Genomic DNA, 18,691 nt, shown 5'->3' on the forward strand with positions numbered 1-18,691 from the left:
ATGAGGCAAGCCTCAGTCTTCCTTTGGTAGACTGCAATGCCAGGTCTTTCAAACCAAGAACTGGAACCTCCATACCAAAGTTTCAGTTTACCATGTAGGGCTGTACGCTTATTTTTTTAGGTGGTAGCACTGGTGCTGCAAGCACAAAAATTCAGTAGCACAAAAATAAATTTGGTAGCACACAAAGTATGATCGAAAACTTGCATAACCTTAACCCTTGCAACCGCTTAGGTTGGTTAGGGCCCCCGACCGCCCCCCTGTTTGGTCTAGATAATTAATAGTCTAATAATTGAATCAGTTCATCTGGGAGATAATCCGAGGTTAACTGATCACAGCACGTTCACATCCATGCACATTGTGTATTGAGTTTATTTGAAAACATTTGGAAATGGGGCTGCCCTCAGTTGCCTATGCACTGTGTATAGTCTAGCCTATTTCAGCCTCGTCTGTGAAAAAAAAGATAGCTGGACAACAGAGTTCTTCTGCTTTGTTCCTCTCACTGCATTTAAATGCCTTCATTATATTACAGAGAAATATGTCCCATAAAAGAAAAAGACCTCCATGCCTAACCCAGAGGACCCTGCATAATATTTTATTTTAAGTTAATATTTGTATGGAAGATCCATGTGTCTTTCTTCCACAGCTTCTAATTCATCCGACCCAGTGTCTCCAAATTATTTGTTCACTCAAAATTTGTCAGGGGGGGGGGCATATCCTCCAACCCCCCTAGGAGGGCCGGGATCTCGGCTGGCTACTATTTGCACCCAGCTGGACATTGGAGGCACTACCGTAAAACGTGTGTGAATGACGTTTAACAAAGTCAATAATTAGGGTAGCTCTATCATTGGAGAGGGGCCCCCTTAACATATTCAAATTGTCACTCTTTGCACAGGTGTATTCAAATTGTCACTCTTTGCACAGGTGTATTCCCACAGGCACTGAAAACAGCAGTCATCAAGCCACTCCTAAAAAAGAACAATCTAGATGCTTCACTCATGAACATTATATGAATTATAGGCCCATATCTAATTTCTAAGCAAAATCATAGAAAAAGCTGTTTATCAACAGCTAAATAACTACTTAGCAATAAACAACTGCTTTGATGTCTAGTCAGAATTTCGACCACACCACATCACTGAGACCGCTCCGGTTAAGATCCTCTATATACTACTTTGTTTGAATGCAGAGGACACACATCTACCTGAGGTCCATACACACAAGCATGCACTGCTTCAAATAAATGAAAACATGGGTCATCTTCAATCACATAGGTGCAGCCGTCAGAGACACATAACAAGTCGTTGAGCTGTTCACACAGCTGCGATTGCAGCCAGAGTTTATCTAAAGCAACCTGTGGAACAAGTTATTTCTTACCTGGCAATATGGAAGGAGCCTTTACACAAGAAGTGCATGCAGCTTTGGAAACAGTGATGGAGTCTGATTCTGATAGGGAGCAATAGGAATCTGACACAGACACTGCAGGGGAGGAATACCTTACTGTGTCTGAATCCTCCTTGGAGAGCTGGGATGTTTCCTCTGACTTCCAGAAGTGGAGAATTCACTGGGCCCTACCAACAATCATACACAGCGATATACTCCTGCAGCCACTGGAATGGTACAGGGACCCACCTGTTTCGCGTTAATGGATTTCGAACTTCTGCATGAAAAACTATACTTGGAACATAGTGAATTAAAACCGTGACACTTGAAAACCACTAGCCTTTTGCTCATATTGTCATAATGTCATGTGAGAGGATAATTTTAATTTTACATATTGTGCTTTATACACTTGTACTTTATATTGCACACTTTTGTATGTTTATTAACTTCACATGAGCACTTTAGGCTCACCATCATGTAAGTGCACATAACAACACTGTATATACTGTATAGAGGCAGGCAGTTTCAGTAGATACTTTGCCCAAGGTCAGGGGAGAACTATTTGTGTGGGATACAAGCACTGAGTAAGTGCATTGAACAAATCAATGATTGGATGTGCCACGATTTCCTTCAATTAAACAACGACAAAACTGAAGAAATTGTCTTTGGTGCCAAAGATGAACAATTAAAAGTCAGCGCACAGCTTACATCTGTTATGTTAGAAACCACACACAAAGCCAGAAATCTTGGTGTTGTCATAGACTCCGACTTGAATTTCAAGAAACACATTAAATCAATTAATAAGTCAGCATACTACCACCTTAAAAACACATCAAGAATTAAAGGGCTTATGTCTCAGCAAAATTTAGAAAAACTTGTCCATGCATTTATCTTTAGTAGACTTGACTACTGTAACAGTGTCCTTGCAGGCCTTCCAAAAAAAATCTATCAGACAGCTTCAGCTAATTCAGAACGCTGCTGCTCGAGTCCTCACTAGGACCAAAAAAGTGGATCACATTACCCCAGTTCTGAGGTCTTGACACTGGCTTCCTGTCACTCAAAGAATTGATTTCAAAATACTGATGTTGGTTTATAAAGCACTAAATGGTTTAAGGCCAAAATACATTACTGATCTGCTGATACGTTATGAACCGTCCAGAGCCCTTATGTCGTCTGGGACAGGTTTACTTACAGTCCCAAGAGTTAGGACTGAACGCGGAGAAGCAGCTTTTAGTTTTTATGCACCAAATATCTGGAACAAACTCCCAGAAAACTAGAGGTCTGCTGCAACCCTCAGTTCTTTCAAATCGAGTCTGAAGACTTTTCTGTTTCCATTTTAACCTGTACTTTTTTATTTAATTTAAATGTTCTACTTCTTTTCATTCGCTTTTAAATGTCTTCTAATGTGTTTTATGTATTTTAATCTTGTCCCTGTAAAGCACTTTGAATGGCCTTGTGTCTGAATTGTGCTATGTAAATAAACTTGCCTTGCCTTGCCTTGGTATGTGCCAGCACATGACAACCGGCTTAGCAACGACCCCGCACCCTCCCTTCACCTCTCTTATGAGCAGGGTAGTGTAAACCATGAAATGTATCTTATGAAGACCAGCAAGAAGAAGACGTCATCGGGAAGCCAAGCCTAACGAGGGGCCAGCCTCTAGCACATAGTCAACCAATCAGAAATAATGTTTTTGTTTCCATATAACACTATGTCCCACCATTTTAACTTCAGTCTTACTGGGGACGCTTTTTGAAAACCAGTAAGCTCCATGTAGGCCTACATGTTTCTGCTCATTCAATTTAGATGATAAACCTTTAAAGGTGAAGTAAGCGGTTTATTTATATTAATATAAGTGTTAAATCGCTCTTTATTCATACAGTAATCACTTACACGATGTGCACGTTTCATAAAGCCAATCTCTTAGTCAGCTGCTCTGCAAATAAGCAATTAAACTTTATGTAGTATCCCAAAATTTTATCCAATTACAAGAGAGAACGCTACAAACCGACACCCGTCCGCACCCGTCTCACTCATGGTCTCACTGCTGGTGCACACCAGAGCGACAGATGGGTGAATGTTTATGCTCCTACAATGGCGGAGCAGGTAAAAATCCTTCCCAATGTCTGTTTTGATGGTTTGTATCATGTTTTATCACACTTATGGATGCTAGATAACTTGCTGCTCGAAGACCGCAGTGCATTAATGTGGTGACATAGGCACGAGCGTGGGGACTGCTAACTGCAGTAACTGACAGGAAGTTAGCTAAAAGAACCATTCTGCTTACAGCTCCTTTAAGCTTTTAAATAAATCTTCTACTTGTTTTTCCTTCTTCAACTCTGGTTAAAAGAACAAGAAATATTTCCCTAACACATGGACACACAAACATATATACACCCCGCCTCCCCAACACACACACACACACACACACACACACACACACACACACACACACACACACACACACACACACACACACACACACACACACACACACACACAGTCTCTCTCATACACACTTTTTTGTGAATTTTATTACAGTTGATTGCTAACCCACAGTGGCTGTAGCTCAATGTGCAAAACTCTAACTACAGTCTGCACTACCAACAGTCACTGGAGCTGAGCAGTTCACTTCACCTTTAAAACAGGTTCAGTGCAGCAAACACTATGAACCAGCCTCATTGAGATAACACACACTGTCACTCAGAACCTGCTCAGAGTATAAACACTAGCATCAAACCCCAATACACAAATTACAAACTTTTAATCTTTACAGTTTAAATAATATGAGTTATTTCACACAAATTACATAATATTTTCTTTGATGAAAGGGTGAAATTCTTTCACATGAAATTGTTTATTTTATAACATACCAGTTTTTTTAGGAAAACAAAAATAAATGAAAATCAGAAGTTTGCTTCAATAGATACACATTTTGTATACTTTATTGAAAACATTTCCAAATGTAGTATTTATCTGTGTAAATATTCTATAATTGTAATACAAAAATCAATTCCTTTAATGTTGTCATTTACTGTAAGGATGCAACTCTAAGCTGTTTGTTTGCTGGAAAATTCGTATTACAGATGCAACTTTAGATTTTTGCAGATTGGGTTGCACTCTCAACCCTGCCTCTCTCAATGAGAGACCATGATTCACAACAGGGTCTATCAGTGTTGCCCTTACTGTATTTCATCAGACATTACAGCTCTATGTCATCTAGGTCTTCCTCCACACATCCACACTCTCACTGCCACTCTTCTACCTCCAACAACCTGTCTTCCTGGGTCCATTTCCAAAAAAATATATATTTTTGAGCTTTCCCTTTATACTGTATATATGTTCACTAACAAGTCTAAACAAGACATCTTAGTGTTTGAGTTGAAATTGCAATCCGCAGTGTTTGAAAGGCATTCTCTCTGCCCAGTGTGCCCACCCAAAATTTCTACAGGCCCACCCAAGTCTGACTGTCTAGAACCGGGCCTGTGTATGACACAAAGGCATTTCTTTCTTTCTTCTTTCCCCACACTCTTCTCACGCTATTTTAAACTTGTGCGGGCAAGTGAGTTAATCTACAGTTTTAACGAACAACACCCAAGTTAAGACCAAGAAATCAATCAGCCACCAATTGGAGCAGAACGAAGAAAAATTCAACAGATATGACCACAACCGCCGGACACACCTGTATGACACAAAGGCATTTCTTTGTTTCTTCTTTCCCCACACTCTTTTCACGCTATTTTAAACTTGTGTGGGCAAGTGAGTTTGTATATCTAAGGTTCCAACGAACAAAACCCAAGTTAAGGTGTTAAGATGTCAGACACCAATTGAATAGGAGTCACTAGAAGAATGGTACCTGACAGGATATAGATAATCTGGCAGAGTCGCAGAGTATCAGACTTACTGCGCCGGTTGGAGGTCAAGACACCTCAAGCTGATCAGCTGGTCTACACAACTTCACCAGGTGAGGACACGCTTGGGAAGTGGAAACAAACAGATGCATATACTGTATATGATATACCTATATATGATAGAATGTTCTATGATGCTCAGAAAGATGAACTGATCCCAGGTAAGTGTTGACTTTTATATACATATACAGTCCCCTCCAATAGTATTGGAACGGTGAGGCCAATTCCTTTATTTTTCCTGTAGACTGGAAACATTTGGGTTTGACACCAAACGATGAATATGAGACAATAGCTGTGTATATCTTCCGGGTTAAATCTCTGCTAACAGGATATTTGAAGCAATCTCAAAGAGCAGTTAACACGATTTTACTACAATGTACTTGTGACCCTTTCCAAGTTCAAAGAAAATAAAGTCTGCACAACAGCTATATGCTCCAATAAATACTTTAATATGCAAAGCAGACGCTATGTTTCGGCTGACAATTTTGCCTTCTGCAAGTGTTAATGAGGGCATATTGTGAAAATCTGGGAATAAATTCCTTACCTTGCTTCACCAATGTGTTTGTAAAGGTGTCACATAACACATCTTAACAAGTTGAAATAAAAAAATAAAAAAAAGAAGAGAGCTGCTGAAAGTTTGGGTACTTTATATAGTCCATAGGCCAGACCAGATATCTGTACCATCTGGGTGGGCAAATCGTAGTTGTGATTTGTTATATCCTTTACATCACTAGAAGAGATTTTGATGTGATAGACCTTTTTAAATTGGTAGCTTTTTAGTGGTTATCCCCTCTCAAAGTGTAGGCGACTGTAATGGAGGCGAGACACTGCAGGTGAATAGGTTTACATTTTTAAACTTATAGATATCATTATGAAACTTTGCCACTTGATTATTCACATTACAACAATAATATTTTATATTACACATTTTTCAGAAAAGGTTGATTACGTAAATATGCACATTTGGCAATAACTAACTGTGCATACTATTTGCATAAAAAAAATAGAAACGAAACCTACTAACTAAACTAAACTACTAGGTTACGGTTTAAAAAAAATGTTTTACTCTAGAGTAACATTTTTTTTATTATTATTTCATTTTTACAATTTATATGTGTCTAAGTTTTTCTAAAACAGAACAGTTTCATTATTAGGGAACCCTATTGTTTTTGTACCGACTATTATTCTTATTTGTAGTCACCTAAAACTGTGTCCACATAATCTATTTTTGCTCATAACTCCCCAACCAAACTTCCCACATTCAAACCCTTTATATCCACAGATTCACTGGATTATGCTGCATCTTTTAGCATAGGCCATGCCCATTTAAGCAGTTAAGTATAATTCGCAAAATCGCAATTGCAAAACGGACTTTTCATTTCAGCTCCCACAATTTCTCTGCAAATTTTTTGCCTTTTGGTCTATAACTCCCAAACCGAACATCCCACATTCAAAAACTTTACATCCCCGGATTCTGTGAAGTGAGCGGCCGGCGCCGTGGTCTGCGACGCTCGGGTCCCGAGTTGCGGCGGAGGCTTGGCCGGCCCCCTCATAACTGCTTGCAGTTCTAGTAATATTTGCAATTCTCTGCTCAGGAGGATAATTCAGATTATTGGCAGAGGTGATTTTACACCAATAAAGACATATTTATGAATGAGGATATTGACTTAATTTAATAAATTACTTAAAATGTTACACAGTGTCCCTTTAACATTTATCATTTTACCCCCCAAATAACATAGTTACAAGGATTTAGTGGATTTGGGTTGCCAGAGGGGTATACTACAAAGCAAACTCAACAGAGCCCGGCTCTCTTTTTTTGATCTGGTTCAACATAACACATACCCTCGCTCAGAGCTAACCGGTATCACGAAGGCAGTTATCAACCTCTTATGTTGAACGAGGGTTTCAGCTTCAGGCTCTGTGCGCGTCCCCATGAGAGGGGGCGTTTGACCGTCATTTGACTCTGCTTCCGCACAGACTGGACTGATCTTTTGCCGCTAACTTTACACAAACGGACTGATTGTGAGCAGCTGAGTAAAACAAAAGTGTGTCGCCAACTTCATTCAAGAGGAAGAGTTTGTCAGTCTGAATTATTACAGCAGAAAACAGAGAGCCGAAAAAAACTCTTACTGCAAATAGGCTAAGGAGAGTGGAATGCTGCCAGCATTGAAATTATTTATTTATCTTGCCGATCGTTCTCGCAGTGCGTAACGTGACATTATAAAACAATGAAACGTTGAACTCGGATTTAAACACTATACCATTTAGCCTAATATATATATAGGCTACTTTGCTATATTTATAGCACTACGCCTATAGTCCCACACTTAAGAATGTAATTTAAGTCTGACACTGTCCCCAAATGAATAGCCTATGGAAAATCATTTAGTTTTGGGCCACATCATAATGAATACAATTTTGATTTAGACTATTAGCCTTTTATTTGAATCTTACAAATACCAATAGGCCTACATTAAAAAACCTGTAGTCTGGATTTTTCGGACAAATATGAATCTACTGTGAGAAGCTTAACCTGCGAGTCTGCAACGATGTCCGAACTGTGACAGCTGTCACGTCCCAACTGTAATCGCTACTGATGAAAAGAAAGAAGCCTACAGTGAAATAATGTTGCAACCTGTGATTTTATAGAACGCTTTATTAAGAGCCAGTGTGTGTAGATCGCCAGGTAAAATCATTTGAGAGGAGAGCATAGAGTGGCGCTGCATACAGTATAGGTGTGGGCTATTTTACATTCTCAATAACTGTATGCATGTGGCAAAAAGCCCCGGCGCGATGTTACAGTTCACTCTGTAAGCCTAATGTCACGGCTTCGTTTCGTTCATTAACTTACTGATCAATAAGTTTAGATGTAACAGTTTCCTCAGTGAGAATGTAGCGCTCAGACAATACAGTCAGGTCCGCGGGATTTCTAAATGTGTAGTTTCCTTGAGGGGCAGCGCTCTAAGAGCCGAATTTAAGCTCAAACTCTGAAACACAAACTGGTCTGAGCAGGTTAGCCGTGCAGCCTCTGTTACCACGGTGATCTAGCCAGGTAAAAAGAAAGCCACCTTTCGTGATACTGAAAACTCTGGCTTTAGACCGCTTTAGACTCAACAGACCTCGCTCAGCCCTTAATCTCGCTTCGTAGTATACCCCTCAGGTCCTTTAAACCTATTGATTTCCAGTTGGAAATATTTTAGTATGTTTAATATTGTTATTATTATTGTTGAGTATTAACACGGGTCACAAAGAGCATTGTTGATTGATGGATTGTACTTAGGTAATCCTTATTCAGCACTATTTTGTATTTATTAAGTGTAACAAGTAGGGCTGTCAAATTAACGCGTTCATTTCGATTAATTAATCACAGAAAATGTAACGCAATTAAAAAAATTAACGCAGATTAATCGCACTTCTATAATGCCCTTTGACCCGGTGCAAAAGTGGTGCGCAGCTGCACCGAGCTGCACCTGTAGCTTGCATACACAGCCCGCACGGGTGAAAGGGAGAAAAGTAAAGAGAGAAGCAGGGGAACGGGCGGGGCCGAGGGCTCTATGGACGGTTTATGGGATGCTTCGGGCAAATAAGCATGAAGGTAGGAAGACATCTTACTTTATTCTCCGCAGTATCTGTACATTATTGATTTAGTGGGTGCAACAATGTAGGTTCAAAAGTATCTCTCAATCTTCCGTGTGTCTCAATTTTGTTTGCTAGCTGTCTCGTCTCCCACGTAAACGGACACCCGCCCCGTGTGTGTGTGTGTGTGTCAATATTTTTGCCTATGAGTACGACGATGGTGAATTAATCGGCACAGGCATCTGTGGCAGTGCAGCGCTGTCTGTTGTGGAGACAGAAGTTACGAGAGACGGAGAGCGAGAGAGAGAGAGAGAGAGAGAAACAAACTGTAGCAGGCTATACAGCTGTTTATAAACAGGTATAAAAGTGTCATAAAAGTATGCGATTAATTTAGATTAATTAATCACACAGCCTGTAATTAATTAGATACATTTTTTTAATCGCTTGACAGCCCTAGTAACAAGTGATAAATGGTTCCCACTTTAAAATAAGGGTCGCAAATAACATTAAGAAATGATTAATTATGCTTAAGTGATGCTTAATCAGCACTAGTATGCCTTTATTAAGTGTTAATTAATGAGAAATGCTTGCCACTTTACAAGAAGAGTCACAAAGTCCATTAACAAATGGTTAATAACACTTAAGTAATGCCTAATATGGTTAATTATGCTTCAGTAATGCCTATTCAGCACTGGTGTGCATTTATTAAGTGTTACTTAATGGATAAATTGTTCCCACTTTACAATAAGGGTCACAAAGAGCATTAATAAATGATTGATTATGCTTAAATAATGTTACAAAAATGACATTTGTTAACAGTTAATTAATGCTTATTATTATATTGATCAGCCGTTGGTTCATGCTTAATTAATGTATTAACTAAGGTTAATATTAGGATATATTAGGATATTTATAAACACTAAGTAATGTAGTAATTAATAGCTTAGCTAACATGAACACCATTAGTAAATGCTTACTAGACACATTAGTTAACAGTTAACTAATGGTTAGTTAACTCTTATTAAGCATTTACTAACCATTAATTAATGTACCCTTATTGTAAAGTGTTACCCTCAACCCAGAGGGGAACCAAAAGAACCATGCCCCCTGCCGGGCCCAGAACAAAGCGGCCTGACAACAGGGCTACCTCGAAAAGCGAAGTCCAACGAAAAAGCCTGGCCTTTATACAAATCAGTCCTGTATGTGTGTGTGTGTGTGTGTGTGTGTGTGTGTGTGTGTGTGTGTATCTGTGTCTGTGTGTATGTGTGTGTGTGTGTGTGTGTGTGTATGTGTGTGTGTGTTTGTGTGATTGTGGGTCTGTGTGTGTGTGAGTGCATGTGGGTGTCTAATTTCTAATTTCAATCGTCTTGTGACTTTGTTCTGTACATAGTCTATGTGTTTACTTACAAATGTGACAAATGTTGAAATACTGTAAACTATGCAATATCAGTTCAGCACGCCAACACACAGGTAAGGAGCAGAAAGGCATTACAATTGTGACACTTTTATGTTACTTGTATTTCTTTAGACTTAGTCCTTATTTTGGCAATATGCATTTGGTGTAACCATTTGGTTCACCTTCTTATTAGAGCATATGAATGTGACATAGATTTTCTGACATTTATTACAATTATGAAATATCTTTCCTATGTCATTGTCATCCTAAAGAGCCAGCAAAGATATTGAAGATGGGATCAGGTATGAAAGCGGGGCCAATGCGTGTGCTGGTGACTGGTGGCTCTGGGTTGGTGGGCAAAGCCATTGAGCATGTGGTGCAGCAGGAAGGTGGCAAATTGGAGGGAGAAGAATGGATCTTCCTCTCTTCTAAGGATGCAAATCTTGTGTAAGTTGCTTCAATCGTTCTCTTCTACCCCAGTGTGACTACGGACAAATGTGTATATAGCATAGATAGTAAATAATATGGATGTAGCATCTGGGCTGACCTCAGTTATTCACACGGCATCCAATAATCCTGGTTTGTGCGCGTCGCCATTTTGTGAGATTTTTACTCCGCCTCACGTCGGGGGGAGGGAGATAGCTGACGTATACCTCCGAGGCAAAGTGAGGGACAACGGGCGGAGAGCTGTCAATCAAGAGATTGCGCCAATACATTTTAACCTCCAAAAGAATAAAAACTATCGTGATCTAAAACAATTCACCCCCCTCAGTGTTGTCATGGAGATATCTAAACACACAGACTAAAATGGTTTTGTTGACCAGGCTGTAAATAGGTTTAATAAGACTTTGAAAACGGCCTGTCTAACAAGTGAGTCAAAGAAAAATGGCTCAGTCTTGGTACCACGTCATCGTGGCACTTCCGGGTTACTACAGTTGTGGTCACTTCCTTATTGGATGCTGGTAAAAATCGCTGAGGTTGGGGCTTGGTCTATAGTTGATGCGTTCCACTAACAACACCAGTTAGTTAGAGAGTTTCCCAAAAAGTTGTAGCAATCCTTATTATTTTTTAAATCCAGTAATTATAATTTAGGATGTAATTCGATAAAGAGGACTTGTTACATAGTTTTTTCTGCAAGTGAACTGCTTTCATATCTGTTTTACTTCCTCTGGTTGGTCCACAACACCACTATACTGTATATGGAAATAAACAGTCTTGCTCAGGGCACTGATTCATTAAAAGGCAGACTTCCCTAACAAGAACAGGATATTCATCCTTCACCAACCTTTACGTTTTACAGAGATGTGGGGCAGACCAGGGCTGTATTTGAAAAGTACCGTCCCACTCATGTCATCCACCTAGCTGCAAAAGTCGGAGGACTCTATCAACACATGAAAGAGAACCTGAATTTTTTGGTGAGATAATCAGTGGGCTCTCTGTGTCATATGACACCCCTTGAGATAATGCTGCCATTCCAGTTCTACCACAGCAGAAAGAAAAAAAACGCTAATCATGAACTGTTTACCCTTCACAGAGAGACAACCTCAAAATCAATGATAATGTTCTACACACAGCCCACGAGATGGGTGTCACCAAGGTCGTGTCCTGCCTCTCCAGTTGTATCTTCCCAGACACAACCACATATCCCATTGATGAGACAATGGTAAGGTTTAAAAAAAACATTTTTATCACACGCCATAGGTTGGTTCTTGTCAACATGAATGCTTTTTTCAACAAAACCGTATACTTTTTGTGGTTGTGTCAAGCTTAAGTTCAGGGATTTGATTGTGGTTATTTGTGGTCAATGATGAAATTTGCCAAAAACAAAATTGGTGTTTCATTGTAATATTATTTAATGTAATATAGTGAAACAAAATGATCCGGCATTGATTGGCTCAGATTTCACCGAGGGAGTAGGAAATGTCTCTCAAATAAGGGCAGTAATGATCAGTTTACAATGTTGATACAGAGCTTTTATATGAAGTACAATAAGTATTACTCTGGCAAAGGGCATAGGTTGAATTCCATCTTTACTTCTCTACTCTCAGATACACAACGGACCACCCCATGACTCCAATTTTGGATACTCACATGCTAAAAGGATGATTGATGTTCAAAACAGGTAAGAAGGAGGCAGCACCTGATCAGACTGAAGATTATAAATGGTCTTCTAGCTTAAATTAAACCTGTGACGAAGCCTTATATCCTATACTCTCTCTGTGACTGAACACCTCCATGAATGACTGTAATTCATATAGCAGGGTTGTCAGGTGAGTAATGCATGGTTGTTTACTTTTTATTGAGTTTTCTTTTACAGAACATAAGTGGTACATACTGTATATGTCCGCAGGACATCAAAACCAACTCAAATAAATAGTAGCATTAGGGGGCTGATCCATTTCTAGCCCGAAGCACAAGTTGTACATGTATATTACACACACAATATAGTGTACATACATACACATAGATACACATGGTTACTCTTGTACATACTTACTGATGCATATACTCTATATCTACCCCACACAGTTTTGTATCTTAGATGTTACCATAGAAAACGTTTAAACTGTGGCCAGAGCTGCATATCAATTGTATATTTTTTTTCTCCTATCATACTATGCAATGGCAGAACTAGTATTTTGTACTGTTATCTAGGAGTAACAGCTAATTATGCACATGGACCATCCATACCACTTTCTCATCTTGGCTATGTATTGTGGGCTCATGTTTTTTGTAGAGGAGGGATATGTATGGCCTATATGTGTTGTGTTGTGTGTATATGTATGCTGGCTGCTGTAAAACCTAAATTTCCCTGTTGGGATGAATAAAGTATATCTTATCTCAGAATTACCCTTCTCTTTGCCTGGAACATTACAGGTCCTTCTCATATAATTAGCATATTGTGATAAAGTTCAATATTTTCTGTAATGTACTGATAAACATTAGACTTTCATATATTTTAGATTCATTACACACAACTGAAGTAGTTCAAGCCTTTTATTGTTTTAATATTGATGATTTTGGCAAAAAAGTAAAGAAAAAGCAAAAATCCCTATCTCAAAAAATTAGCATATTTCATCCGACCAATAAAAGAAAAGTGTTTTTAATACAAAAAAGTCAACCTTCAAATAATTATGTTCAGTTATGCACTCAATACTTGGTCGGGAATCCTTTCGCAGAAATGACTGCTTCAATGCGGCGTGGCATGGAGGCAATCAGCCTGTGGCACTGCTGAGGTGTTATGGAGGCCCAGGATGCTTCGATAGCGGCCTTAAGCTCATCCACAGTGTTGGGTCTGGTGTCTCTCAACTTCCTCTTCACAATATCCCACAGATTCTCTATGGGGTTCAGGTCAGGAGAGTTGGCAGGCCAATTGAGCATAGTAATACCATGGTCAGTAAACCATTTACCAGTGGTTTTGGCACTGTGAGCAGGTGCCAGGTCTTGTTGAAAAATTAAATCTTCATCTCCATAAAGCTTTTCAGCAGATTGAAGCATGAAGTGCTCCAAAATCTCCTGATAGCTGCATTGACCCTGCCTTTGATAAAACACAGTGGACCAACACCAGCAGCTGACATGGCACCCCAGACCATCACTGACTGTGGGTACTTGACACTGGCCTTCAGGCATTTTGGCATTTCCTTCTCCCCAGTCTTCCTCCAGACTCTGGCACCTTGATTTCCGAATGACATGCAAAATTTGCTTTCATCCGAAAAAAGTACTTTGGACCACTGAGCAACAGTCCAGTGCTGCTTCTCTGTAGCCCAGGTCAGGCGCTTCTGCCGCTGTTTCTGGTTCAAAAGTGGCTTGACCTGGGGAATGCGGCACCTGTAGCCCATTTCCTGCACACGCCTGTGCACGGTGGCTCTGGATATTTCTACTCCAGACTCAGTCCACTGCTTCCGCAGGTCCCCCAAGGTCTGGAATCGGCCCTTCTCCACAATCTTCCTCAGGGTCCGGTCACCTCTTCTGGTTGTGCAGCGTTTTCTGCCACACTTTTTCCTTCCCACAGACTTCCCACTGAGGTGCCTTGATACAGCACTCTGGGAACAGCCTATTCGCTCAGAAATTTCTTTGTGTGTCTTATCCTCTTGCTTGAGGGTGTCAATGATGGCCTTCTGGACAGCAGTCAGGTCGGCAGTCTTACCCATGATTGCGGTTTTGAGTAATGAACCAGGCTGGGAGTTTTTAAAAGCCTCAGGAATCTTTTGCAGGTGTTTAGAGTTAATTAGTTGATTCAGATGATTAGGTTAAGAGCTCGTTTAGAGTACCTTTTCATGATATGCTAATTTTTTATTTTTTGAGATAGGAATTTGGGGTTTTCATGAGCTGTATGCCAAAATCATCAGTATTAAAACAACAAAAGACCTGAAATATTTCAGTTGGTGTGCAATGAATATAAAATATATGAAAGTTCAATTATTATCATTACATTATGGAAAATAATCAACTTTATCACAATATGCTAATTATATGAGAAGGACCTGTATATTAAACTTAAAAACTTAAAGATACGTTGTATATTACATAATATGAAAGCATGCCGCCCACCTGTAGTGACAAAGTCCACTTTTTGCCTTTACTGGTTGCTGATTGGTAATAGTGTTTGGACGTGCGGTCAGTTGAGGTAATAATATTCGGCTTGCCAAAAGTAACATTTATCAAAGGGTTTTGTTGTCCACTTTGTGAGTCCGTATCCTCCCAAATTTATTTACCAAAAAAAAAATACCACAAAAAGAGTATACATAAACCAAGAACAGTCATTAAATTGTGTGCTTTTCCCAATCAGTCAACACCTGTCTGTTGCTGACAGCAAACTCAAATAGGCTTTCGCCACCTTATAGGCTTACAGCACTACCTAGTGGTTGGAGGAGTTCACTTAAACAAAATAAACATATGGCTCTTATGCTACGAACACACCGCACTCCGCGGCGCGGCAGTTGGCCGCGCGAATCGCAGTTTCCGCGCCGCGTGATCATATTGGGTCATATTGTGTCCGCCGCCTGCCGCCCGGGATATGCTCGTGCTAACCGGTGCCGAGGGTACCAGTCTGCCTTGCTGATGGTGCTTTAACCAAGCTAACCGGTGCTAGCTTGGTTCATATAAAGCAAAACTGATAGCTGTACACAGGCAACAGACAAATATTCACAGAACTTATGGGAGCCCGACCTGGTGATGTCATAGAGCACTGGGATCCCGCAAACTGTGACTATTATGTTTTCATCCATCTTAATTTCTTCTGTGCATTGTACCGAAGCGAGTGACGTCGGGAGGAGCTCAACGCTGATTGGCTATTGCGGCCGCAAAAAGATCAATATTTTCAACTCCTGCGGCGGCCGTGCCCTAGCCGTGCGCCGTACCGCGACGCCGTACCGCGACGCCGTACCGCGACGCCGTACCGCGACGCCGTACCGCGTGAACCGCTTAATGCCTGCCGCCGGCCGCCCATTTGCGCGGCGCCGCGCAAAATACATAGACTTTGTATGTAAACTCGCCGCGCAGCAGAGTGCGGTGTGTTCGCACCTTTACACCACCAACAAAACCCTCTGCAAGTATTTATCACACTATGCTAAGATAAGCTCTTCAAAATCACCTAGATACATTATTTTGAAAAAAAAAAATATTTTTCTAAAAAACGGTCTCGTGTACACCATGGACATTTCTCCAAAATAGAGCCACAGAGGGACAATTCCAGAAATTGTGAAAGTGATTGGCCAATACAAGCCCTATGTACAAAATATAATACTGTACATGGAAATAAAGGATACAATAAATAATAACTGTAGTGAAATAGCATACTGCACTTAATACAATAATGTTAAATATGCGATACGGTGTGGTTAACATTATAAACATTATGAACTGATTATTACCTGGAGTGAATATATACTGAGGGGGGTTGTAGAGAATTTCAAGAAACTGAGTTTTTCAGTTCATTTAGTTTATAGCCTGAGTACGATCCATATTCTTCAAGCACTGACATCAGCACAGGCAGGGAATCTTTTCCTCGAGAGATATACAAGGATATCATCTGCAAAGGTTTGGTTCCCCTGCTGGCATTTGCATTCATTTAATTTTGTTATTCTGCTTAATCCATTGTGCCAACGGTTCAATAAAAAAATAAATGTGTTAAAGTGCCTTTAAATATAAAAATAACATGAAAACTTGGGGGAGCTACTGAGAAAATGCCTGCAGAAACACATTGATCTCTGCTAGAATATACTGTTACTGATCTTTGTGTGTCTGTGTGTTGACAGGGCATACTTTCAGATGTATGGAAGGCATTACACAGCGGTCATCCCGACCAATGTGTTTGGTCCCCATGACAACTTTAGCATTGAAAATGGGCATGTGCTCTCCGCACTCATGAACAAGACATACAAGGCCAAAGGTGACAGACGTAGACAGATTATTTTCATATTGTTGCACAAACGGACTGAGAGCAGTGAGTAACTTACAAACACAGGCAATAACCAGCTCATATGTGTATCTCTTTGTGTCTGTCTCATAGAGGAAGGAACTACTTTGAATGTCTGGGGATCGGGAGCTCCAAGAAGACAGTTCATGTATTCATTGGTATGCTCCGATGAATTAAGTAGCATTCTTACATGTCAAATGAGTCATCTGACATCATTGAATCTCATTGTTTGTTTATTCTCAGGACTTGGGCCGTCTTATGATTTGGGTCCTAAGAGAATATGAGGAAATTGACCCCATCATCCTCTCTGGTGAGGACATTGTTTGAGTGCAAGTTGTTTTTGCATCTTAAACGAAAAACCTCAGAATGTATACTGTACATACATTAACTCATTCACATTCTTTCCAGTGGGTGAAGAGCATGAGGTCTCCATCAAAGAGGTTGTGGATATGATTGTAAAGGCTCTGGACTTCAAAGGCAAAATACATGTATCCTTTCAAACTTCATAATATTAAACTGTTTATACAGTGTTTATGAGAGGGATTAGTGAACCTGGGATATACATTCCAAACTTTACAACAAAACTTTTCTTATTTTCTGTTAAGAGATTCTTCACAAACCCATCTTGTGTAAGCCATTGCTGGCTTGAAAGCAAGGCATGTAATTGAATATTTGAAAAATGACGTGCAAAATGGTCTTTTAAATTTGGAATGATCTTCATTTTGAGCAACAACTTTGAGAGCGGCACATAAATGTTGTTTTGGAATTCATTCAGTCATACTAAGCTGTATGGAACCAAAACCCTCTTCAGATATTGTCCTGACCTCCTAACATCAGTTTGACACCACCCGGTCTGATGGCCAGATGAAAAAGACGGCCAGCAATGCCAAGCTGAGACGCTACCTCCCCAACTTCACCTTTAAAACCCTTGAAGAAGGTCAATGTTTATTGTTTATTGTTGTGACATACTGTACCTGTATATATTGCTCACTGCTGTTTTGGCAATTTTCTGGTACCAAAGTATTTAGTGGATGGTAGAAAACTAAGAATTCCTATAAAATACTTTTTACCGAACAACTATACATCATACATCATTTGACAGGGGCAGAAGAAAACATCCATAAGATTAATATGAAAACTTGTTTACAACCATTAATTTAATGTATGTACTGCAAGGGATGTGATGAAGGCTGTGTTTCCCCCTATACAAATGAGATCTATGCATGAATATTTGCATGCACTTTTTTCAGTCTGAGTGATGATAACTCATTTTTGTTTGTTTGTTCCTGTCTTTGTAGCCATAAAGATGACCTGTGACTGGTTTTTGGCCAACCATGACATTGCCCGGACATGAAGTGACCAAACGCTGAGCTGAAAATCAGGAATACTTTTATCAATGTGTAATACTGGTTTATTCAGTGCAACAACACACAATGATGTTCATTGTCTTTAGTATATTCAATCCCAGGTATTTCTAGAGTAAGCTAGGCTTCAGCTGAATATCTAATGAAAGTGTTACATGTTTAATCATTTGGTACGAGGATGCAGATTATTGAATTTTCGATTCTCGATATGAAGCATATTTATTAAATGTTTAGGAGTTGCAGTGATGTTGATGTTTGAATTTTTCAATTGAGTGAAAACTTTGAGTGTTGCCAGGTAAAGTGAGTGGGTGTCCGATTAAAATTGTGTTAAAGGTGAAGTAAGCGATTTATTTATGTTAATATAAGTGTTAAATCGCTCTTTATCCATACAGTGATCACTTACATAATGTGCGCGTTTCATAAAGCCGATCTCTCAGTCAGCTGCTCTGCATGTAATCGGCAAATAAAATTCTCTGGGATCCCGAAATTAATAACCAATCACAAGAGAGAACGATACAAACCGACACCCGTCTCACTGCCGGTGCACGTGCAGAGCAACAGACGGGTGAATGTGTATGCGCCTACAATGGCGGAGCAGGTAAAAACCCTTCCCAATGTCTGTTTTGGTGGTTTTTATCATGTTTT

General features: G+C 39.8%; 1 protein-coding gene across 1 annotated transcript; it reads left to right on the top strand.

Moving 5' to 3' along the window:
- Positions 1 to 10,556: 10,556 nt before the first annotated feature.
- LOC307262783 (GDP-L-fucose synthase-like) lies at positions 10,557 to 18,036 on the top strand (the record flags this gene model as incomplete). Its single annotated transcript, XM_080043760.1, has 10 exons — positions 10,557 to 10,711; positions 11,565 to 11,679; positions 11,799 to 11,927; positions 12,313 to 12,386; positions 16,522 to 16,655; positions 16,776 to 16,840; positions 16,926 to 16,992; positions 17,091 to 17,170; positions 17,520 to 17,619; positions 17,981 to 18,036. The coding sequence occupies 10 exons, from the start codon at positions 10,557 to 10,559 to the stop codon at positions 18,034 to 18,036; spliced, it is 975 nt and encodes a 324-aa protein (XP_079899886.1).
- Between the last annotated feature and the right edge of the window lie 655 nt (positions 18,037 to 18,691).

Source organism: Ammodytes marinus, assembly GCF_949987685.1.
Source record: "Ammodytes marinus genome assembly, chromosome: 16".
In the NCBI taxonomy this organism is placed as follows: Eukaryota; Metazoa; Chordata; class Actinopteri; order Uranoscopiformes; family Ammodytidae; genus Ammodytes; species Ammodytes marinus.